At 45.9% G+C, this 22,989-nt stretch overlaps 1 protein-coding gene across 8 annotated transcripts; it reads left to right on the top strand.

The window, feature by feature from the left end:
• The first annotated feature begins 27 nt into the window (after positions 1-27).
• ATG4B (autophagy related 4B cysteine peptidase) lies at positions 28-22,704 on the top strand. Of its 8 annotated transcripts, none has more exons than XM_030027841.1 (15): positions 28-161; positions 6,507-6,605; positions 7,141-7,212; positions 7,803-7,835; positions 9,339-9,437; positions 10,309-10,410; positions 11,162-11,234; positions 12,336-12,415; positions 15,628-15,824; positions 16,893-16,971; positions 17,711-17,856; positions 18,514-18,570; positions 18,864-18,957; positions 19,466-19,501; positions 20,851-22,704. In XM_030027841.1, the coding sequence occupies exons 1-15, from the start codon at positions 152-154 to the stop codon at positions 20,922-20,924; spliced, it is 1,251 nt and encodes a 416-aa protein (XP_029883701.1). In that variant the 5' UTR covers positions 28-151; the 3' UTR covers positions 20,925-22,704. The 8 variants fall into 8 exon arrangements, with proteins under 8 accessions (XP_029883701.1, XP_029883702.1, XP_029883703.1 ...); XM_030027845.2 differs by lacking the exon at positions 7,803-7,835 and adding an exon at positions 904-1,075 and having other exon boundaries at positions 81-161; XM_030027846.2 differs by lacking the exon at positions 7,803-7,835 and adding an exon at positions 991-1,075 and having other exon boundaries at positions 100-161.
• Positions 22,705-22,989: the final 285 nt, after the last annotated feature.

Here is a 22,989-nt window from a genome sequence, read left to right as displayed (position 1 = left end):
CCGCCGGCAGCCAACCGCCGCGGAGCCCGGCGGCGAGCGGCGCTCCCATTGGGCGGGCGCCGCGCTCGCTCCAGCAGCCGCGCAGGGCTGCGCCGGGGCGTATGTGTCGGTGGGGACGGCAACGGTCGCAGCCCTCGGCGGGGCCGCCGCCATGGACGCAGGTGGGTGGCGGGGGCGGCCTCTTTCCCGCGCCGCGACCGAGGGGAGGGCGGCTGCTTTCCCCCTCAGGTAGCCCGCGGCCCGGCCCGGCGGCCCTTTGAGGTCTGCGGCTTCCCGGGGCGGCCCAGGCCGGGGCGGCCCGGCCCGGCCCGGAGCGGCGCGGCCTCCCCCGGTGCTCTGAGGCGCGGTCCCTACCCGGCCGGCGGCGGGAGAAGCCACCGCCCCCCGGCCCGATCACCACCCCGGGGCACGGCCCTGGAAACGGCGTCCCCAGCCCTGTGGGGCCCTAAGGGGCCCGGCCGCCTCCCCTGCGGGGAACGGCAGAGGCTCGGGGCGGCCCGGCGGTGGCTCCGGTACCGCCGGTGCAGGCCAGAGCCGAGAGGGAGCCAGCTCAGCGCGGGGGGGGGGGAATCTTTCCTACCCTTCCCAGCCCGTCTTTCGCCGTCGTCCCTAAAAAGCCTGGAGCCCTTCCACGTTGTTTGGCGATGTGGCCTGGACGGGGCCGCCCGGGAGGCGAACCGGAGGACCCGGGCGGTGGCGGGGCAGGTGTCCCGGTGCTGTGCTCGGCTCCCGAAGCGGTGGTGGGGCGGGTGTCCTTGTGCTGTGCTCCACTCCCCAGGCGCTGTGGCTGCCTTCTGCTGCGTCAAGGGGTAAAGGCGACTTGGCCGCTCGTCGTGACTGGTCGTCACCTTTACCGAGAGTGCCGGCAAGGCCGTTTGCAATAGAGATTTTGTTTTCATACAGGGGGAGATAAAAGGAAGCATGTTGGCATTTGGCTTGGGACTTCCTTCTAGCCTTCGCATAGTAACAGCTTTCATCCACCCTCTGCAGAGATAAGTGTTGTTCCATAATAACGAACGTTTTCCTGTGCCACGTGGGCTCCTCCTCTGCGTTGGGCGAGCATGTGTATGCGGAGGTAATCTGTAGTTCTCATTCCTCCAGACTGCTGTTTTGACTTGTTTTTGTTGTTGGTGCAGGCGCTTCTGTTGTCAGTGTAGTCCGGTTGATAGCATCCCAACTTTCTGCCTGGTGCGTCCTTGCACATCGTTGCATCCAGTCTCTCACTCCTGGGAACAAAACACATTCCAGCAAGTGAACTAACACAACATGAGCTGGGAGATATGTTTGCTTTTCCTTTGCGTAAGCATTGCAGGGCTTCTCAAGGGAAGGAAAACTTTGCTGGGATAGACAGTAGGGCTGGATCTCCTCTATACAAAGGGGGGGGGGGTCTTATTGCCTTGGAGCAATGAGAGCTCAAGCCCCTTCGCATCCAGCCCTGCTCCTGAGACAATTGGAGACCTGACAGGCAGACTTTGAGCTGCTTGCTCTGGGCCTCCAAGAAGATGCCACGCTCCAGTTAACTGACTTTCCTCCTTGGCTGTCTCTAAATTCCTTGTCGTTGCTTAGATAATCAGGATTTGTCTTGTTTGAAAGAGCTTAGCTTCTGCAAAGGCCAGAAATAAGGGTTCAGGCTGTTCTTTGGTTATCTGTTTTCTATGCATTTTTCAACAATAAGCTTTACTAACACAATAAATTTACCTGTTCTTGACTCTCTTTTGTAACATCCTGCATCCAGTAGCTTTCCTCCTCTCTGCTCTGTCTCAGGTGATGTACCTTTATCAGCTGAGGGAGATGATTGTCTGCCCCATTTCTGATTCTTTTGTGGGGGTGTTAACTGGAGGCTGAAGGACTCGGGGAAAATGTCTCTAAGCTGTTGCAAGTGCTGCCTGAGGAGCATTACAGGGTCAGAGAGAGAGGCCTCTCCAGAGACTGGGAGAAGACCGAGAAGCAGTTTGGGAAGGGAGGTATTGCAAAGCCTGGTTTTCCTCCAGTGTGGTGCTCTAAATCCCTGCTTCAGTATTTTGTACAAAAAGTTTTTCGACAAAACACCTAAGCTGTATAGGCAAACTGTAACCAAGATGATTGATGCTGGAGTGAACATCAGCTGTTTTGCTGTGCGGACCACAGGGAAAATCAGTTGCCATATTTCTATTTGAGTCATCAAAGTTTTGACTTGTTATTTGTTTTCGAAAGTTGATAGAAAAACGAATAGCTTTGCTTTTGGTAAAGCAGATAAAGTTAGTGGCTCTCAAGGACTTGATATTTGCCATATTTCTATTTGAGTCATCAAAGTTTTGACTTGTTGTTTGTTTTCGAAAGTTGATAGAAAAACGAATAGCTTTGCTTTTGGTAAAGCAGATAAAGTTAGTGGCTCTCAAGGACTTGATATTTGCCTTAAGCCCATATCTTGCCTTCAGCACATCTGCAAACTGACATCACTAGTCAGGGTCTGCTTCCCGGTGCCGGGCTGCGCTTCTGTGTTTGTTTATGTGGGAGCTTATTACAAGTTGGGATAATATTTTCAGCTCAGCTTTTCCACTGTACAGCTTAAGAATATAAGAACGGAGGCAAGATTTCACCCTCTACCATAATTCTATGTATTGAGACAGTTTTTCTTGGTCTATGTCAAGATGATGCTGTATAGCTGTTCAATAACCTTGCACGTACTCATGTTTAGTAAACTGATACTGAAAGTCTCTGATACTGCAGGCATGTGCTGGGTATGTCAAGGGTTGGTTCCCTGCACTTCATACAAGGCAGGCTTTTGTGATGTGGCCTGCTGTCTTATAACTGAGTAGATCTAACCACATGCAAAAAAGTGGAAGAGAACTCAAACATTCAGGTTTAATTCTGGTATTTAATGCGGTTTTAGTCTGAATGCCTTTACCTAAGTTGTTTAATGTAGGTGCTCTCTGTAGTGGCACATACAAAGCTTTGCCTTTTCTGTCGAGGCTTTCTTGGTAGGGTGTGGGATGAGAAGGTGTTCTGGGACACTGCAGCAGACCCTGTGGAAGGTGTGCCCATGGGGCAGAGATCTAGCCAACCTCATGTCATTCACAGCATGCCTGAGGCTCCTGGAAAGCGAGGCTACCTCTCTGAGGGTGTGCTTTGCAGGGCTGAAACTCTTGGCTTTTTAACTGTAAATCCACTGTGCACAGAGAGAAGTTGAACTGTTGTATTTGATGTGCGCTCGGATTTTCTGCAGAGGCTGCTGCTCTGCTGTCTTGGATGCTCAGAGGTCGGTATTTAAAATAGATTGAGGGCTTCTTGAAGGTGAAGTTTTGGAGTGCTGCCTGAGAAATCTGCTGATCTCACCTGACTTTTGCAGCTCTGAAAGGAGCATCTTTGAATAGGATTTCTGCTTGGTGAATTTCCAGTTTTATTTATTTTCAGACCCTTTGCCTCTAACTGTAAGAGGGAGAGAAAGGCTCCTGTGCAAGCTGTGACACTCTTTGTACCCCTGCCTGAATTGTTTGGGTCCCACTGGCTCATATTTGGCTCATATTTAGCTCATCTGGGCAATAGCACCGTGGATGTAGTTTTGAAAAAGTGCCAGAGTGTATGAAGGTAGGTGTTTGTAAAGGAAACACTTAGTGGCTTCAAGCCTTGTGGGGAGTTTACTGCTCCCATTACAACATCGTTGATACTAACTGGGAGCACTCACTTGAATTTTCCTCCCTGTGAAGGTGAAACCTCAACTCCTGCATTTAAAGGTTGTGCCTTTTCAGATGGTGGCAAGTATATTCTTCCAAAAAACCAACATGCGCACTAATGTCTGACTGCATCTTTCGGATGTGCCGCTGGAGCTGCAGGACCTTTGCACAGAGCCCAGATGCTGGGCATTCAGCTGAAGGACTGCAAGTCTGGAACTCTCCTCCCGAATGTGCAGTGTCATGGCACTTGTAGTTTGCGTGCGCTACGCTCCCTGAATATGCAGCTGGTCCAGCGGGCAGCCTGGGAATCCCTCCTGCCTGCTGACCCCTTCCTCTCCTAGCTTTGATTGAAGGGGAGAGACTCCAGCAGCCCCTTTCCAGCAAATCCTTGCCATGAGGCTGCCAGTTGTAAATCCTCTGCTTGCTAAGGACCTGATGCCCTGCGAAATGTGGAGCCACACAGGGTGTGACATTTGAGAAGGCGAGGAAATGTTGCTAGGAAGGAGAAAGAGGGTTGGTGCGTAGCTTGATAGTTTCTGTGTAGCATCCTTGTTTCAGCCATTTTATTTAAGCTATTTGAGGCTCTTTTGACAGAGCCCTGGATTTGCAGCAAGCTTGAGAACTGACATAATAAACCACAAAATACTTCTTGCACCTTTAAAACCTGAGAACTTCAGTTTTTATGTTAAGATTGTATTGGGTAACACACTGAATTTTAAAAAATCCTAACAACTAGCCTTCCTTTGAGCTGTTAGAATAAATTTGTAATGTCTCGTCCCAAAGGGGAGCTTCTGAAAGTTAAGGGAGAAAGTAGAAAGTGATGCACACTTGAAAACATCTGCAGAAGTCACGTCGCTTCCTTCCCTGGAAAGGAATCTCCAACATTGAGCAAGAAGCGGGGCAAAGCAAGCCAAGCTATTAGGTGGAGATAGGTACAGAAAACATGGACTGCTGGGGATTCATAAAGTTTGGCTAGTGTTTGGTAAAGAAATTCTTAATTTCCCTGCTAAAGTTTGTTAGAGGAACAGACTGCATTAATTTGCTGGAACTTTTCTGTGCAAGCAGAATTGCTTTGCTTAGCTGGCTGTTGAGAAGTCACATCACAGGATAGGAATGGGAACATGTGGGCCGTGCTATCCTAAATGTGCCTGAAACAGTCTGTAGCCTAATTCACACAAGGAACATGCTTTAAATCTGTTGGACTACGGTTAGGGCCAGTGTCTAATTCAGAATTTGATTTCTGAGCCTATTTTCATCGATATTGCCAGGGTTTCTGCTTAAAGAGTAGCTGGTCTTAGTGATGGTGTCTTGCTGCTGCTACTTAAGTATTTTCTTTGACATTTGGAATTGGAATTTCAGGTCAGAGAGCCCAGGGGCAGAAGGCTGATGAAGTACCTACAGGAGGCCAAAATGTCTTGTGTAGCTTGTTTGCCCAAGCACAACATGGAGTATCCTAGATGTCTGGAAGGAGGGGGAGCAGAACTTTGTGGTGACTTTCTGGAGCTATTGTTGATGCAAATCTGCTAAGTTCTTATTTACTGGTGCACCAGATAATGCTTTGGAAAGCTAAGCAGGGAATGATTGGGAGGAAAGCTCATCTACAAACATCTTCTACTCATGAGAAGGGTGAGGTCTGCTACGTAGGCATCATGGGAAAAAAGCAGCAGGTGACTCTCCTGGGAAGCAAAAAGCGAGGCGTGCACTACGGAGGGTGGTGGCTTTCACAGCAAACGGGGCTGAGAGGAGCTTGTGGTCGTTTAGTCCGTTGCCCTGTTTTAAACTCGTGTCACGTTACTGCAGATTCTATTGCATTTTCTGTGAGAGAGATTTTCAGTAGCCACTTTAACAGTTGCAGAACAGTCTGGCTTAGTTCTGCTTTAAATTTTATAGGTGGTTTGTTAAAGAATTGTCACCTACAAAATTAGATGGTTCATTTCCAGGGTTCCCAGACCACTTTAAAGTGCCTTATTTCCAAATACAGGCCTAGCGGAGCATGGTTCATCCAACTCTCCTTTTTTTTTTTTTTTTTTTTTTTTTTTCCCTCCCCATTCCCTGTGCCTTTTGCACAAAAGTTTAAACTACCCTGATCCAAGGGCAGCCTGTGCTGCTGAGTTGTTCTGTAGTGGTTGTGTAAGAGGATGGATACCTAGGCACTGATGGATGCCATGCTGTGAAGGGAGCCAGTAAAATAGACATAAGGTTTGTCTATCACCTGTGAACAAGTACATCTCTGCACAGCTCTGTGTTCCTCAGATTTTAGTGTGATAGTTGTAAAGGCAGTGCTGCTCCTCAAGCTGCAGGCTGTTTTCAGTGCATGTGATGACTACTGCTGGATTCATTGCCTTTCGAGGAGGGACTGACTTGCAGAGCAAAGTTTAATTCCCATCTTAATGCAATCTGTGCTTTTTGTGTTCCACCACCAAAAATTATATTCTCTGGAAGAAGTTTTTTAATCACTTTGCTCACTTGAAAAGAGGACCTCGGTATCATTGCTGATGACGTGCACGATGATGCCTGTTCTGGGAAACAGAGAGCAGCTGCCAGCTGAAGTCCTAGACGTTTTCTTGACCATTTTCTGCACCGGACAGAACATGCAGCTCACCAAACCTGGAAATCCCTCTGCTTTTCTGTTTGTGGAGCAGCCAGGAGTGAGCCAGGGCTGTGTCAGCTCTCGCTGCTTTCCAGAGTTGGTGGCCGCAAGGGGAGCTGTACCTTTTCTTGTCAGCTAGAGCCAGGTGCTCTGGATGTGTAAGTTACTGGGCCATAGCAGCTCCAATTCTGTAGTTTTGTATGATTTTTTAAAACACAAGGAAAAGCTATAAAAGATATATAATTTCTTCTTTTTCTTTCTAGCTACTCTTACCTATGACACTCTCAGGTTTGAATATGAAGACTTCCCTGAGACTAAAGAACCTGTTTGGATCCTTGGCCGGAAATACAGTGTTTTTACAGGTATTCTGCATGCACAATGCAACGTTCTCTAATACTCCAGAGGACTTTGTTAGTGTTGCACTTTGCTTTCTGAGCAGCAAGGTGACTGCAAACCTTATAAACACACTGCAGAGTCTGTCTGTCTGCTGGCAAAGCATCCACACCGTAACTGCCATACTTCTGTCTGGCCATCTCTGCAGGCTCTGGAATATTTTTGTGCAGAAAGTTACCATATAGTAGTTATTGGGACTTGTGTCATGAGGCCAGGATGGTTGAGGCCAGGGGATAGCTCAGGGGAAAGGCAAGAAGATGGTTTACTGCTTCATAATTTGCCATAGTGTCTTTGGGTTGATTGCACCTATGTGGGGGGAAAAAGAAAGTTTCTTCTGCACAGCGGCACTGTCCTGTTCCTCAGCCCGATTTTTGCCTCTCTGGGCATGCAGACTGTGTGAGGAGCAGAATGCTGTTGTCATTAGGGAGGGTGAGTGGGAGATGGATTTAGCTGTGTTTGGTGCTACCCTCATGTGCATGCCTTTCGATTCTGAAAATTTTTCAGAGAAAGAAGAGATCCTATTGGATGTGACCTCTCGGCTTTGGTTCACCTACAGAAAGAACTTCCCTGCTATTGGTATGTACTGTGGATGAGTCTAAGTACATCCTGGAAATGATGATAATCTGATTATCTCTACCTAATAAAACAGTCCCCACAAGCATAACATTAATGCACTTCCGTTTATAAGAATCTGAAATGCACTTCATTTAATTGGTAGGATAGACTTTTTGTTTATCTGATAATGAGAATTCCTCATCCCCTTGGGTATGAGAGATAACAGTGTTTTAAAAAAGGACATAAGAATGAGTTTGGGAAGCCTACCTAGAAACATCCTTTCTTTGAGCAGCATGGGTAGATTTTTGTACTTATGTTCATTAGATCCTACATAAGTCTAATGTGAAATATTATTTAATGAAGTTCTTGGGCTTGAAGTGGATTAAAATGATGAAAGCTGGAGATGTGATACAGAAATTACTGCCTTTGTGCATCTGCTCTAAACCATGTGTGGGTTTGTTTGTGTGTGGGTTTTTAAATGCCTGAAGTGGCTGTTACACACGGGAACTGTAGTAATATGGGGAACATTTCTCAGTGAACTCAAAGGAGGATGTCTTCGTTCCTTATGGTATTCTGCATGGTCTCTTCTGTGGTTTGGTTTTGTGTACTAGGTGGAAGGTGTATCAGAAGAGATCCGAGAACAGGTAAATGGGACTCCAAGCCCCATCCATGTCCCCAGTGTCAACATCATCCCCAGCAGTCAATGGGGAAAATGGCTTAGATTTGGAAAACAGGCTTCTTGGTAGATGGTCCTTCTGGCTTGTTCTGTTCTTTTCCTACTGGGAAACCCTTTGCCTAACAAGCTATGGGACATCTTGGATGCAGTTTAATCCCTTTAAATTCCTGTTCGTGAGCCATAGTTAAACATGTGTTTGAAACTGAAGGGTTAGCATGTGTTTAACTATGGCTCACAAACACAATTGGGGTTTCTATGTGAGTTATTAAAGGGCGGGGGGGGGAAAGAAATCCCATTTTCTGAGTCATTTCCCATTTACAGTATAGATACAATTTGCATGTCGTACAGTAAACCTTTTCCTTTTTCAGTCTTTCTTCTCCCAGTTATCCCTTTTATTGTTGGCCACTTCCCTCTTTGTGCTTGCCCACTTAAATAGTGTAAGCTCTTCAGAGGGTAAGGGGAATGTCTTATGCTAATTTTGTAACACATTATCAGTTTTGGATGTTGTATATGTTAAAAATTGCTGGCAAAATTACAGAAGATAGCTGCTGACCATCCAGAAGTTGATTAAATAGTTCTCTTGGGTGATTTTTCTCCCTGTGCTTTTTGTGCAGAGTAATTGCGTAGGATTGAAAGAAGAAAGCAGCATTACAAAGAAACTACTTCTACCAGCTGTGCTAAGGCGCAGCTGACTGCGTGCTTGTAAGACAGCTCACTTGCTGTGGTCGCACTAAACATTTTATCTATGAAGCTTGTAATAATAGCCAGAGCTTCAGTGGAGAAGCAGCAGTTTCCTTTTGAAGTTCTGTCAGGAAAATGCTTCCACCGTTGAGGCCTTTGTCTCAGACTTTCCAGCATGAGCTAATATCCAGCTTATTCTCCAATACTATGTAGGATGTGGTTTTTTTCATTGCTGGGGTGGGTTTTTTTGGCTGGTGGGTTGTTGGTTTTTTTTGGTTTAACTGTGATGTTCACTTTGGAATCTCATCCAGTCGTAGCTGCTTATGATGTGGGAGTTCCTCGGGACTGATTTGTTTTGCATGATGAGTTGCCTTCTCAAGATGAGGATTACAAGAAGTCGCCTGTAACAAGCACCTCTGTGTAGAAATGTGTCTCTGAAGTGGGCTGGGAGTCTGCAGCTAGGCTCAAGGGCTGTTGTGCTCCTGAGAAATTCAGCTCTCTTTCTAGTTGAGTTGTTTGGACTTCCCTTTGAAGTTTTTTTCCCCTTTCAGTTAGTATTAGAGGGTTTTGTTTGGTTTTTTTTTTTTTTAAGGGATGCCATTAAGTTACTCACTGATAACTACATTTTTGTTTCTTAGTCTTGGGTATGTGAGCTAAGGTAGTCCTTATTCCCTGCCTGATTTCTTGGGTGAACCTGCTACCCGTGCAGACTTAGAGTGCTTTCATTTCTTCTCCCTCTTGGCACTGTTTTAGTATTCATTACATATTTATATTCTGTCCTCATTTACAGGAGGAACCGGTCCCACATCTGATACTGGCTGGGGCTGTATGTTGCGGTGTGGCCAGATGATCTTTGCTCAGGCCTTGGTCTGCAGGCATTTGGGAAGAGGTAAACCAGTGCACAGCCTGTACTGACTTCCAGGGCCATGTGCTCCCACAAGTGTAGTACTTGTGCCCTTGTTATCTACTGTCCTTACAGCTGGTAATTGCTGAGGGCTCTAAGTTTTTCTTCAGTGTCCTCAATTTCAGGGCTGTTGAGAGAACAGTCTACTGGAAACCCTCCAGCAGGTTTTTCCCCACTGTCTACAACTCCACATAAATAGATATAGTTGTCCAAGCCTTAAAACAAAGCAGAGCCCTGGAACATGCTAGTTAAATCCACTGAAGCCAAGCACGTACTAGATTTTTCTTGAAGGGTTTTTTATATAGCTGAAGTTTAAAACAACTTAGTAGGTTGATTCTTACTTATAATTCAGATTTGTCACAAAGCCCTTACTTACTGCGTGTAGTCTCCTCTCCCTGAACACTTCTGTTCTTGTGCTTGACCTGTGCTTGGTTTGTAAGCAGCTATATTGGAGTGTTTTTTGACAGTTGTTGATGGCGTTTGAATTTGTGGAGGATGATTTTTATAGTGAGGTCACCTGTTTTTTCCCCAGAATACGTAGCTCACGCCTGTCAATGAGAAATTGTAATCCTATTTCCCATCTGTGGGATAGAGGTACAATTTGTGTTTTCTGATTTTTTTGTTTGTTTATTTGCTTTTCTGTGGGTGATATTCCTTTATCACAACTGTGAGAATGCTTACTTTTCTTTTAAAATTAATCCTTTACTGTTGGGAATGCCTCAGATGCCTAGTGATAAGATAGTGACATGAAAATTGGGTCAGTTGATTGATGCACAGGGAAAAGAATTGTAGCTTGCAGCCTCTAGTTGCTAATAAATACCATGTTTTGTTTCATATATCCCCTTGTCCGTCTTAGACTGGAGGTGGATAAAAGGGAAGAGGCAGATGGATAATTACTTCAATGTTCTTAATGCCTTCATTGACAAAAAAGACAGCTACTACTCCATTCACCAGATAGGTAAGAGTCTGGGTGCTGAAGAGTGTGGAGTTACTCAGTCTGGGTTTCCCACGAGTGTAGAACATCACTCCGTGTTTGTTTTACCAGCTTAGCCAAAAAAAACCCCAACTATGCTGCTTATTTTCTGACATGGTGTAAAACTACCACTCTTCATTATGGATTATGATGGATTTTTGTTCTTGACTCCATTAAGGCCGTCAGGTTTGCCTAATGCTTTAGGTTATATTCAGCATCACTTTCCATACGCTAGCTAAGGTGAGAGGAACGCATGGGGTTGCTGTTCTCACTAGGACCTTGTAATATGAGAAGATTGCTGAGCGAAGAAATTCTCAGAAGTAGCAAATGGGCTAAGGAAGGATCTCACTTTGTTATAAACTTCCCTGACAAATAGAAGAAGCCTATTCCAGTTTTTCCTATAGGGTGTTAAGGCACCTATAGCTTCAGCGAACAGAACTGCAGATTACAGGGGTGGTCTGGTAATCAAACTAAGTAAAATTTCTTCTGAGGTAACATTGCCTTTTGAAATTCTGCTTTATTGCATTTTGGGGAAAGGATTTGCTTTACGGTCCTTCAGGATATGCTTCTCGCTCCCATCTACGCTAAGATACCCCATGAAAGGGTAGATTCTGCCGACTCAAAAATGTTTCCAAGTGAGATTTCTTCCCTATTAAATACAAACTCTGATTAGGAAGGGACACAGTGTAGGTGAAATTGTTTGATAATTTTTTATGTTTTTTTTCATGTGATGCAGCCCAGATGGGAGTTGGAGAGGGAAAATCCATAGGTCAGTGGTATGGACCAAACACAGTCGCACAAGTGCTCAAGTAAGTGCTGTGTTTTTCCTTTATATCTTTTGAACCACACAGTGGGGTCATTTGGTTTGTAGTACCTCCTAGTTTACAGGTTTCTGCCCATTGACTGAAGTGCAACTGTATGTTTTAAAGCTGTTAGCAGGCCACCTGCTTGACCTTATTGACCTGTTTGGGCAGGAACTTGAAAGGAACCCTTCTGTCATTCAGATGCTGGCAGGATGTGAGAGAAAACAGATTTCAAGTTGAGGACAGCCCCCCAAAATCTCTCTCCATGTCCCACAAGTAACGTGCTTGACACTAGAACTGAGCGTAATACTCTGCAGCAGACCAGAAGCAAGTGTCAGAGTAGATGATTGTTGCTGTTGTTTGGATCTCTGCTAGCCTCTGAGTTGCCTCTGCTGACCTGACAAGAGTGTCATCATTACGAAAAAGCTGCCAGCGAGCCATCAGGTCACTAATGCATTGGCAGAGGAAACCATTAATATTTGCTGCCTGGGTTCCATGGTGACAGGCAGAGGATCAGAGCAGTGCTGGAGCATGGACTGCCTTTAATAACTGGGACAGAATGTATTTGGAGAAATGTTGTCCCTCCTGTCACCATTCTTCCCTCACTTTGATTAGATGAGCAGGTAGCTCCCTGGAGTAGCCTAGGATTGCCTAAAAGCAGCTTTCCCAGGTCAGACTATAGGCCGAATTAGCCCAGGATCTGGTATAGGTGATCAGGAGATATGTACAGAAAGTAAATGTGACTTTTTTCAGGTGTTGTTGTTATTTATTTTTTATGCTGTCTTACTTTCTGGTAACCAGCAGTTATGGGATTTGAGTGGGAGATTATATCAGGGCTCTTGTACTTAGTAGCTGCTGAGGGACAAATTCCCAGATGTGGTCCCATTTGCAATCTTGTTTATTCTTCTGGCCGTAATTACTAGTGGCAATGAAGTCTACAACTCTGATACATGTATAAAAGCGTACTTTACAAGATAATTGATGAAAGCCAATCTCTCCTAATCCACTTTCTCCTCTCTGATACGCCACCATCTTTCTCTTTTAGTTGTAACTAATCCTTGCTTACTGGTTTTTTGTTTTTTGTTTTTTTTTTTAATTTTCCTGTAGAAAACTTGCAACTTTTGATACATGGAGTTCACTGGCAGTACATATAGCCATGGACAACACAGTAGTGATGGAGGAAATCCGTAAGTATCACATGAAGGTAGAATGTGGTATATCCTCTGGCACGAAGAAGCCAGAAAAAAAATGGAGAGCATATAGTAGTACAACACAACAAGCATGAAGTAAATGTTCTGTCTTAAAGGTGTGGCCAAGCACGCTAAAACCAGACGAGAATTGCCGTTCTAGGGCAAGGAAACCCCTTGTTTGACGTTTGCTTCATCTGATAAAGCCTCTGACTTGGCCCTGTGGCCTCTGGATCTGGAGAGAGGGTCTGCTGACCTTCAGACAATAGGTGGGAGCCACTTGGAGAAGGCAGTGTCAAACTTGTTTATGGCCACAGGGAGCAAGCAGTAAATGGCTGCTTCCTCTCTCATATAATGGGGTAGGAATGTTTCTGCTATTAGGCAGAGTAAGAAAAATAGAACAGATAGCTGAAGAGGAAAATGAACAAAATTGGCAGGGGAGAGGGGAAGTAGAAGGGAATCCATCTCTGGAGTGGATCTCTCATCATCTTTTAAGGAGTGCTCACTGGTTGTTTCTTTTTTTTTTTTTTTCCTTTCTATTTTGGTGCATCCTGACAATAGGATGGTGCTGGAGGCTGAGCAGCTGTGCAGTGTGTTCATCCCTAGCATGCTTTCTTGGGCTGCAGTGCTGCAGTAACCAAAGCTGAATGCCTGCCTTGCTGGTTGCTGCAGTCCTGCATGGTCCTGGCTGCCCAAGCCTTCCCCTCGCTTGCTTTAGGCTAACTCATGAGGCAGTGCTCTTACACAGCACAAAACCATGCAACGTTTTCTGCCAGGTTAGTGTTCTGAAACGGCACATAGAACAGTCCAGTGAGCGCTGGAGCTGATGCAAGATTACAGGTGAGATCATGGCAGGCATCAGTTAGGCTGGCTTTGGCTGCCACAGAGCCAAAATCAGTTAACAGGCAATTTGTCCCTAGAGTGCAGGACAGTCACTTTACAAAGTCACATCTTTTATCAGGTAGTCTCAGTTGAGAGGCAAAGAAACGTGGGATCTGATTGAGAAGTGCCTGTCTAACCTTGGGTACTTGTAGTCCTATGAAGGTATGTGCTGATGCTCTTGGCTTAAACAAGGGCCAGTGTGAAAGCAGAAATTGGATTATCTTTCATCTTTAGCCTGAAATCATTACTTCTAGAACTGAAGCATGCTGGTTGTGAGGCTTGGGTATGCTGCAGGCTCTTGTCTGTGTGGCACTGACTGTTCAGCACTGATACCACTTCAAGTAACATGTCCATACAGCTTGTAATGTGCAGGGGGTGTTTGTTTATTTTCCTCAAATATAAATCATAATGTACCTGTTCAGCGCCTGAAAGTCACTGTATGAGTGGGTCTGATGTGTTACATGTCTGTAGGTATGTGTTACATATTTTGTGCCCCAAACATCTGTCGATAGTGAAGCATTCAGAAGTTAATGCTGTTTCATACTTCTGCTAAATTTGGTCACTAATACTGTTCAGCCTAAGGTTCATAGGAAATGCCTTTTGCTACAGCAGTGAAGAAACATCCATCTTTATCCCTTCTGAGTCAGTCTGTTGTATCAGAAAGGGGCTCTTAGCTGGGCAATGGAGGATCCTGTTCATCAGAAAGGTGACAAGACAGTAAAGCCAATACCTGACAGCAGCAGCTGCAGCAGGAGAGATGTTGTGTCAAATCTGTTGGAATATGTTTGCAGGAAATGGTTTGGATCCAGCCGGGAAGCTTTAGGCAGATTCTGCCGTGCTGTGGCACCACAGCACTGCAAAGCCTGCCAAAGAAGCAAGGTGAACTTATTCTGTGCTGAGCTCCCTACTGCTTAAACTTGGGTTAAAAATGTTCATATCACAGTGCAGGATTACCAGTTGTTTTGCCTGATGAGGAGACCTGCAGTGACACCCTATTCAGCAACAGCCCTGACTTGGCAGCTTATTTCAGATCATCAGAACAGGCAGGCTACTGCAGCAAAAAAACCCATGATTTTACTGTTTGAACAGGATAATTCACTATGAATAATGACTTTCAGTTTTCTCAGGACCTCCAGTAACTATGTTTGTGGATGAGAGGAGGGACAGTATAGGGAGCAACTGCAACCTCTTCAGTGCAGGTTGTCTCTCATACTGAGGCTTTAGATCAAAGTCCTATTTCTTCTAACCTTGGGTGTAATGTTCTCCTTGTTCAGCTGGTTTCGAAGCTCTTAGTAGTGAGCAAACACCCTGCTGAAATGGCTGGTGATGAAGGTGTTTGTTTACATGGTGTCCTACCTGCTAGAGTGTCCTGGCATTCACCTTAGGCCAGGAATAAATTAAATGAGCCTCTGGCATTTTGTCTAATTGCCTTGGCTTCATGATTAAAGTACTGTGCATTTCTTTGGGGTTTGAGTTTTTACTTCACATGCCCAGCAAGTAATGAAATTGGCCAGTGAGACACGTAGGCTTGGAGATGTTTCTGTACCAGAATTTACATAATCTGGTTGCATGACAGCCTGGCTGTGTGTTTGTCAAGCCTGTAGAATGAGGATGCATAGTGCTTATGTCATGCTTATGCCCCGAGGAGTTTTACTGCCCCATATCTTACAGGCAAAGCTCTTACTGAAATTGCAGAGTTTAATGATCATCCTGCTTTAGGTCTCTAAAGTAGCTTCTGAATGATCCCCGATTAAAATTTATGAAGACTTTAGTGAACTTGAGGAAAACTACAACTACTCTAGACAGACACTATGTTTGTATCTTGTTACAGCGCCAATTACACATGAATATTTCCTGTGTTAAGCTATAATGCTTTCCTCATTCAGTTCAACTGTCTTCATATCTGCCATGAACTCCTCTGGAGTTCAACACACCAGATTTTTCTCTGCCTACACGCTCTCTGAATTCAGGACTCTTGCCTGACCTCCTAATCAACTCGTTCAACCTTGTTGGCACAGGTTGTTGCTTAGCTGCTCACCTGCTGGAAGAATTTGCATTTTAACGTCCCACCAGATGGTGGCTGTGAGTACAGCATGCTTTGGCATAATCTTGATGTAAGCTTAGATGAAATGCTGAGCCCTACCAGAAGCCTTGCAGGGAGTACACACATCACACGATTCCAGCACTGGACCTCTTTAAGCTTTTCTTTTTATTAAGTGCTGTAGGCTTTTAGTGAATAGCAGTTGTTGATCAGAGCTTGAATAGAATTATTCAAGGTCTAGAAATTGAGGTTATTTCTGATGCTTTCTGCTCATGTTCCCTTTCTGTAGGGCGGTTGTGCCAGTCCAACTTCCCGTGTGCTGGAGCTGCAGCATGCCCTGCTGTGGAGTCAGACGTGCTCTATAACGGGTACCCAGAGGAAGCAGGGGTTAGAGATAGGCTCTCACTGTGGAAACCATTGGTGCTGCTGATACCTCTCCGCCTTGGGCTCACAGAGATCAATGAAGCCTATATTGAAACACTAAAGGTAGGGAACCTGGAGCTGAATTCCTGGTGTTCTGATGCTTAAGGACCCTGTTGTGAATTAACTCATTTCTAGAATTTGGTTTTGGGGCAAAAATACTTGGAAGTGATAGTCCTATTTGCAAAAGAAAAATGTGTTTAGAGACAATCCTTGCAGAGGTCAGGATATGGGTTCTTGCAGGCTGTAGTCAGGAAAATGTAGGGGGGTTTTGGGAAGTTGGGACTTTTTTGGTTGGTGGGGGCTTTGGGGGTTTTTTTTGGTTTGGTTTTTTGGTTTTTTGTTTTTGTTTTTTTTGAGGATCTTACCTCACAACTTAATCTTAGTCCCTATTTGTGTTTAGAGGTACTGGCCTGCTGAAGCATTTGTTCAGCACAACTGTACTGTGCTTGGAGGCAACCTACGCATTAATGAATGTAGTGTTGTAAACTCCTTGTGGCTCTGATGCTGGAGCTTGTACTGCAGACCGAGGCTAGAAGCTGGCAGACGGTTGCAGGTTGGAGTATCAGCAGGCTGCAGAATTTAGGGTGTGCAGAGTGCACGCATAAGACAGGGTGCACGTTGTCTTGGCTGTCCTAATGCTAGCAAGCTCTGAGCTGGACAGGTAAGAGAGCTCCAAATTCACGCAAGGTTACTTGCCGTTAACTCAGTAGATGGTGGCTGGATAAGGAACTTAAACTGTTTCCTGAATGATCGTTCCCTCCCGAGAGCACTGTTGCAACCAGTTGACCAAATGACAGCTCCAGGGGATCTTGTCATTGACTGCAGCAAAGCCAGGACTTGCCCGGACTGGGTCCTGGAATAGTGCTGCTGCTTCCATTTGGTCTGCCTGTGTGTTCCTGTCAGCAGTTAAAAGTGGTTTTGAGCTGCTTCCATGTTCCTTGAACGCCCTGCGTTGCAGCTTTCAGCCTTCCTGATGGAGCTTCTCTCCAGAAATGGCTGATTCTGCTGCTAGAGTTGCTGATTTTCAGTGTCCCTGTCTTACTTTCCTGCTGCATTTTTGGATGTGTGCCTTTGTTGCCACCTGCTGTCTCACTGTCTGTCAGCTGTGTGTTTTCTGTATTGCTTTTCCAGCACTGCTTCATGATGCCTCAGTCCCTGGGAGTGATCGGAGGGAAACCAAACAGTGCTCACTACTTCATTGGCTATGTAGGTGAGTGCCCAGAGTACTGAAAGACTTTCCAAGCATCTCCTCCCAGCTAAAAAATGCTTGTGGAGCAGTACAGCTCTCCTGCTTGGTCTGTGGTGCATGCTGCAGGGTTCTTCTGCTGGAAGCATGGAAGGCTGCTGCAGACTGAACCTCTTTGTGAGAACTGAGTGATGTAGCTTTGAACAGTGGCCATAGTACGGGCCATAAACTTCCACTGCATAATGCTAAATCTTGTCTGTAAAGAGGTGTGGATAGAGACTTTTTCCTGCATTCAGAGCTGACCTCCCTTTGGGGCTTGGCTGGATTTAACTGTCCTGTAGTTGTCCCCTTCCTGAAACCCTACAAACTGTTCTTTTACTCTCCTCCTTCCCTCTGATTTCTCTCTCTGCCTGAGACCTCAAGCTGGTTGTGCTTTGGATTTCTGGGGCCTACCTGAGCTTATACAGGACCCTGGAAGGCATGTGCAGGAACAGTATCCAAATAGTGCCTGTGCCTTGATCCCAGGGTGTTGCTGTGGAGTGGCCACCGTGGTTCTGCTGGCAGCTGGCTCTTTGCCTGGCTGAGAAGCATTTGGGAAAGTGGCTGAAAGCAAGTTGTCCCTAGAACGTGGGTTCCTCTGTGGGGTTACAAGAGCTGGCTCTGTCATCACTCTTCCTCCTCTTTCTGTCTCACCATTTGCTTCTCAGAAGACCAGCTTCTGGCATGGTTCTTCCTGTTGATGTCTCCTTGCCTGTCTGTCTAGGTGAGGAACTCATTTACCTGGATCCCCACACTACGCAGCCTGCAGTGGAGCCCAGTGACAGCAGCTGTCTCCCCGATGAAAGCTTCCACTGCCAGCACCCTCCCTGCAGAATGAGCATTGCCGAGCTTGACCCCTCCATTGCGGTGGTGCGTTCCTGCTGCTTGTTTCTGGTCACCCAAAGGAGCAGTGTTGTGGTCCCTCTGTTTCACAGCTGTCCCTTTTGCCCAGGGAACTGGCAAAGGCAGTGGTGATGGGTTGGATACTACTTTACAGGCATGCTGTGCTCTGGGCAAGTGCTGCTGTGGGTTTCAGTAACGTTGGTAAAGCAGCTCCTCGTGCAGGAAGCAGTTTGGTACAGGGAAGTTCCCCTTGCATGGCAATTAAATGCCATTCCTCATGGGGCAGTGTCCTTCTCTCAGGTTTAGTCTGGGCTTTCGATTCCTGCCTTTTGATGGGCAGATCTGAATCCATTCCTGAATCTGTATTATGATTCAGTGTGGCTTGTTTTCTGTTGTATCTGAGATGCCTGCCCTTTGTTTCCATATGGGTTTTTTTCTGCCCAGTGTTCCTTCTGCAGTTGAGCAGACCATTACATTGACGATTCCAGCACTTGGGTAGTCTGGTCACATCAAGCGTACGCAGAGTGTTCAGTTTAACAGAGCAGTGTAAGCCACAGTTTAAAAGCAAGGCAGTTAGGTGTTCTAGCTGCTTGCAGGCCTGGTCATGTTGCTTGGTGTTAATACAAAGCCTTGAGACTGAAATGATCAATCTACAATATATAAAGATAAATTCCTTTTTTTCAGGGCTTTTTCTGCAACACAGAGGAGGATTTTAACAATTGGTGCCAGCAAATCAAAAAGGTTTGTGTTTGTATCACTAGGAAAGGAATACAGTGTATTGTCTTGTTTTCAAACCGCTGCACAGACACCATGTTCTCTGCAGCATGATCCCATTTTAAAGCATATGAAAATAGTTTACTAAACTACCAAAAAGAGCATAGCTCTGAAATTCTGTTGATTGATGCGAGTCAAAGATTTGAGAAATGTTTTTTCAGCTGCAGCGAAGTCCCAACAGATCATTATTACCCCTTAAAGACCCAGAGCACCGCGAGTACAGAGTTGTTGGTTCTCATGGCTTTACTCTTGCTCCGCAGCTGTCCCTGGTAAGAGGAGTGCTGCCAATGTTCGAACTGGTTGAACGCCAGCCGTCGCATTTCTCCAACCCTGATGTCCTGAATCTCACACCAGGTGAGGCCACACGGGGAGGTAGAGCTAAGGGTGAGCTGGTCCCTTTGGTTTTCCAGAAATTGTGTGGAACTGCATGGTATTTCTAGTATGTTCCTGTTCTGCCTGGAGTTTGATCCAGAGCTCTTAGGTCAATTGGTCTAGTTCTTTGGCTTTCAACTAGTGGTTTGCAGATCCCACAGTGCCTCAGGATTATTTTTAGAATGAGTCTGTGAATGGTGATGTTGACTGAGAGCAAGAAAAAACAAGTTCATAGGCCATTACAGCAATGTGAATCTATGATTTGTAAAGGGATGCTTGGAGGAATCAAAAGGGTCCACTGAAAAGGCTGAAAATTGAGTTTCTAGCTAATGAAAATTGTCACAGACAGGGCTGGTCAAACTTAGTTCCAGTGTAAGGCACTCCTTCCCTGTGCATGTACCACTACCAATGCAAAAAGGAACAAGCGCTGGGCAGTATCTTGGCTGTCAGGCTCTGCTTATCATGTCAATAATGTGCACAAACATTGCAGGAGATAAAGAGCCACTGACAGCTTCTGCCAAGAGGAGTGAGTATGTGAGGACAAGCTTACCCTGTCAGCAGGCATTGGACCGTGTCCTGTCACTTGCATCCTGCACCCTGTGCTGCCTTGCTCGCTCTCTCTCCCTTAGCATGAACTTGCAAAGCCTTTTGTACCTCACTGTCCTTTTCTGTAAGAATGCTTGATTCCTTTAAACTGTCAGTTGATCCTTGCCTGTATTAAATTGTCCCTATTTGCTGCCTTTCTTACTCTTAAAAATGTTTTTGTAATAGGCTACTTGCCCTTCTCCCTCTTCCCTAGCTCATAGAGCCTCTCCCGTCTGCTATGTCCATTCTGTTTCTCTTACAGTCCCACCCCTCACTAGAAGGAGTAATTGTACTTTCATGACTGTCCAGCCCCTTGTCCTTATTTTCCCCAGCCGGTTGGGTTCTCTGCTGTCTTACTTAAGTGTAGGGGACTGCTCCTCTGAGGAGCACCTCTGGAAGTTGTGCTGCCAGCACTCACAGGCACTGCAGTTTGATCAAAATCAGTGACACTAGGCATTTGCACGCTCTACTGTGGGATTAAAGCTTGTCACAAAATGTTCGAGGTGGGGTCTGCAGCTTTGCACTGCTCTGTCCCCAGTCATCAGTTATTGCAGTTTAGCTTTTGGCTGGCTGTTCTGCCAAGTCCGGTGAGTGCTTTCTTGAAGCCTGAGTTAATGGAGGTTTCTTCTTTACTTCCCCAGTTTGCCCATACGTTCTCACCCGAATTTCCTCTATGGTAAAGTTGCTTCCCCTTTAGGTATGTGCTCCCTCCTCACCATAGGGTTGGAAGGATGGACAGGAGGGATCAATTACATTACGTTTCCTCACAAAATGGACTGTACTAATTGCTTTTGGGAGAGTGCATGTTGTGTAATTACATTACCCAGTAGTTGGATCAAAGGCAACTACAGCAGAAAGTCTCTAATACATGGGGGGGCGGGGAATGTTTCCATATCACTTAATTGGGCAAGAAATCTTCATGGATATTAGTCCAGACCTGGGCAAGTTCTCCTATTTTGAGCCTCTTGAGGCGGAACGGTCTCCTGCTAATACAGAGCTGCTGCACAGGAAGGTTGTACAAAACAGTCACAGCACAGAGTTGCACTGCACCAGGGCTGTGTTTGGGATTTGTGAAACGCGGCACACCTGCGCACCACGTAATTCTCTTCAGTGCATTTTCTGCTACATGTTCTCATCCCTCCTCAGAGCCTTTGTTCAGGTATGCCACTGAGTCTCTTGGAACTTGCGGGCACTTGACACTCAAACTCTGCTGCCCTCCAGCTGCTGGCCTCACTGATGATGAGTAGTCAATGCATCCCACGGAGGTAGTGTTTTCTTTTTCTCTTGCAGACTCCTCTGATGCTGACAGATTGGAAAGGTTCTTTGACTCGGAAGATGAAGACTTTGAAATCCTATCCCTTTGAAAACAAATAGGAAACTGACTCTGCAAATTTGTGTTATGTGTGGGGAGAAGGGGGGGAGGGAAGCTCCTTCGAGAGCCTGGGGCTACCGGTTTTCATAGGCGCTTGCTGCCATCCCCGCCTCTTGTCCATCCTGGCATTCTGTGCAGCCTCTGAGCGGAGCACGCATTGTCTGCATTGGGATGAAGAACCAAGTGGGTGTTATAGCCTTACTGGCTGGAGTCGGAATTTCTCAGCAGAAGATAGTTGCTGGAAGTGGATGCAGTGGTGCTTAGGAGTTCAAAGCCTATCTGTTACATCAGCAGGTCAGTTGGCCTTCTGGGGGAGGCATAGAAATCGTTAGAGTGCTAAATCCTTACATGGGGACTCCCCTCTAGAGCTTAAATAGAACCACCCATCATTTAGCAGGTGAAATGTACAGTTAATGCCCTTAGCAGCTTCTCTTCTCACTGGCCAACTTGGACTGCAGCTCACAATGCAAATGAACAGCAGACATGTCCCAACAAGACAGCTGTGAAGCCCCTGGAGTGCAGGTGGCCGGGCTTCCTACAGTACAAGTCCTGTTCCTGCTTTGCAGTACGCAGCACTTCCTCACAGGTGTAGTACCCCTCGCCTGCTCACATCCTATGAAAAGGAAGTTGAGGGAACTTAGAAGCAACTGGTAGTTCAATAAGCAAAAGGCTGTCTGGGAAAGTGTGGAGCAGACTCATGCTGCTGGGAAGGAACATCTCAATCTATCTCAGTTTAAATTACAGCGGAAAGAATGGAAAAAGAACAGAAAATGTACGTGTTCTTGCTCAGTGAGTCAATAAAGCATTGTGCTTCTACGATGGATTAATCTCTACAGCAAGTATCTTCAGGAAAGCTGCTTCAAGCAGAGAACTGGTTTCCATAGCCCTGGGGGAAAAAAAAAAGTCCACAGTTGAGAGAGGTGAAAACAGGACAACTGAGATCTGCCAGTCTTGTGCCTGCGCCCCAGCATGCTGGCATGGTGTCTAGGGAATTAATCCTGTTGGTACCAAAAATATGAGCTGTAAAATTCCTCAAGGTGTCCTCAGTGGGTTGTTCAGCAGTTCCTCCAACTACTCCTGTTAGACATTCCCTTTCCAAATCGGAAGAGGTGCCTGAAGGCCGAGTAGGCTTCCTAGCTGTGTCGGTACCTCTCCTTTTGTCTTCTGCCAGCTCCCCCTCCCTGCAGAGTATGCACAAAGGTACTGTAGGAGCTAAGCCAGAGAAACCCATGTCAAGTAATTATCCCAAAGAGGGCAGTAAAGACAGAATGCCTTGAGAAGGTCCAATTATACTGGAAATTTTAGCTACTTTAAGTTGATAGCTCTGCCTGGGGTCCTTCTCTGCACAGAATTCAGAGAGAGGTAAACTGTGGAGGAGAGCTGCCATAATGCAAACTGCAATAGAAGTTGCTGAAGTAGTTTCCTTAATGCATGCTGCAGATTGCAAACCTGTTTACAAGGCTTGGTTTTGTACATTTAGGATTGGAACCTGTCAGCTGATGCTTTTGTGCCCAAGGGTCGTGACAGCTGGCTAGAAATGACCTGTTTCCCCTGTGACTGACCTACTGATGCTCTAACTGTCCCTATGCTATCCAAAAGCAGAGGTTTGAACTGGGAACCACAATGCTTCTGTCACTAAATTATTATTTGCTGCTTTCTGCCTGCTTCTCCTCTTCTCTCTTGTAGTTAGGGGAAGAGGCTGCAGAGGAAGTGGGGCTGTGCTCCATTCATCTGCTTTCAATTTGTATCTGAATAAACAGATCTAAAATCTTTGCCTGTCCTAATGTTCTTGCACTTGAATTGAAGGTGGTGGTGGGTGGTATCTGGTAACCCTGCAGCGTGGTTGGGAATGCTGTCAAAATGATTGTAGTTTTTACCCTGTTTGGGCAATGAAGGCAGATGGGAGCAAAAGTCAAACTATGTGCAATGGTGACTTTATCTTCCTTTTGGTGTATCCGATAGAAGAGCTGCTGGCTGCTTGGGACTGCCAAGTTAATGTTCCTACCCCAGAGGATGAGCACCTGCAGACATGTTGGTAGAAAAGGAAAAAACACTTC

The sequence above is a fragment of the Aquila chrysaetos genome, chromosome 10, assembly GCF_900496995.4.
Source record: "Aquila chrysaetos chrysaetos chromosome 10, bAquChr1.4, whole genome shotgun sequence".
NCBI lineage: Eukaryota > Metazoa > Chordata > Aves > Accipitriformes > Accipitridae > Aquila > Aquila chrysaetos.
This window is presented reverse-complemented; position numbering and strand designations above follow the sequence as displayed.

What these genes read in the sequence shown, in the direction of transcription:
- ATG4B (XM_030027841.1), top strand. An exon ending in CTACTCCATTCACCAGATAG is followed by an intron (nt 10,411 to 11,161) that starts GTAAGAGTCTGG and finishes CATGTGATGCAG; the next exon opens with CCCAGATGGGAGTTGGAGAG. An exon ending in AGTAGTGATGGAGGAAATCC is followed by an intron (nt 12,416 to 15,627) that starts GTAAGTATCACA and finishes CCCTTTCTGTAG; the next exon opens with GGCGGTTGTGCCAGTCCAAC.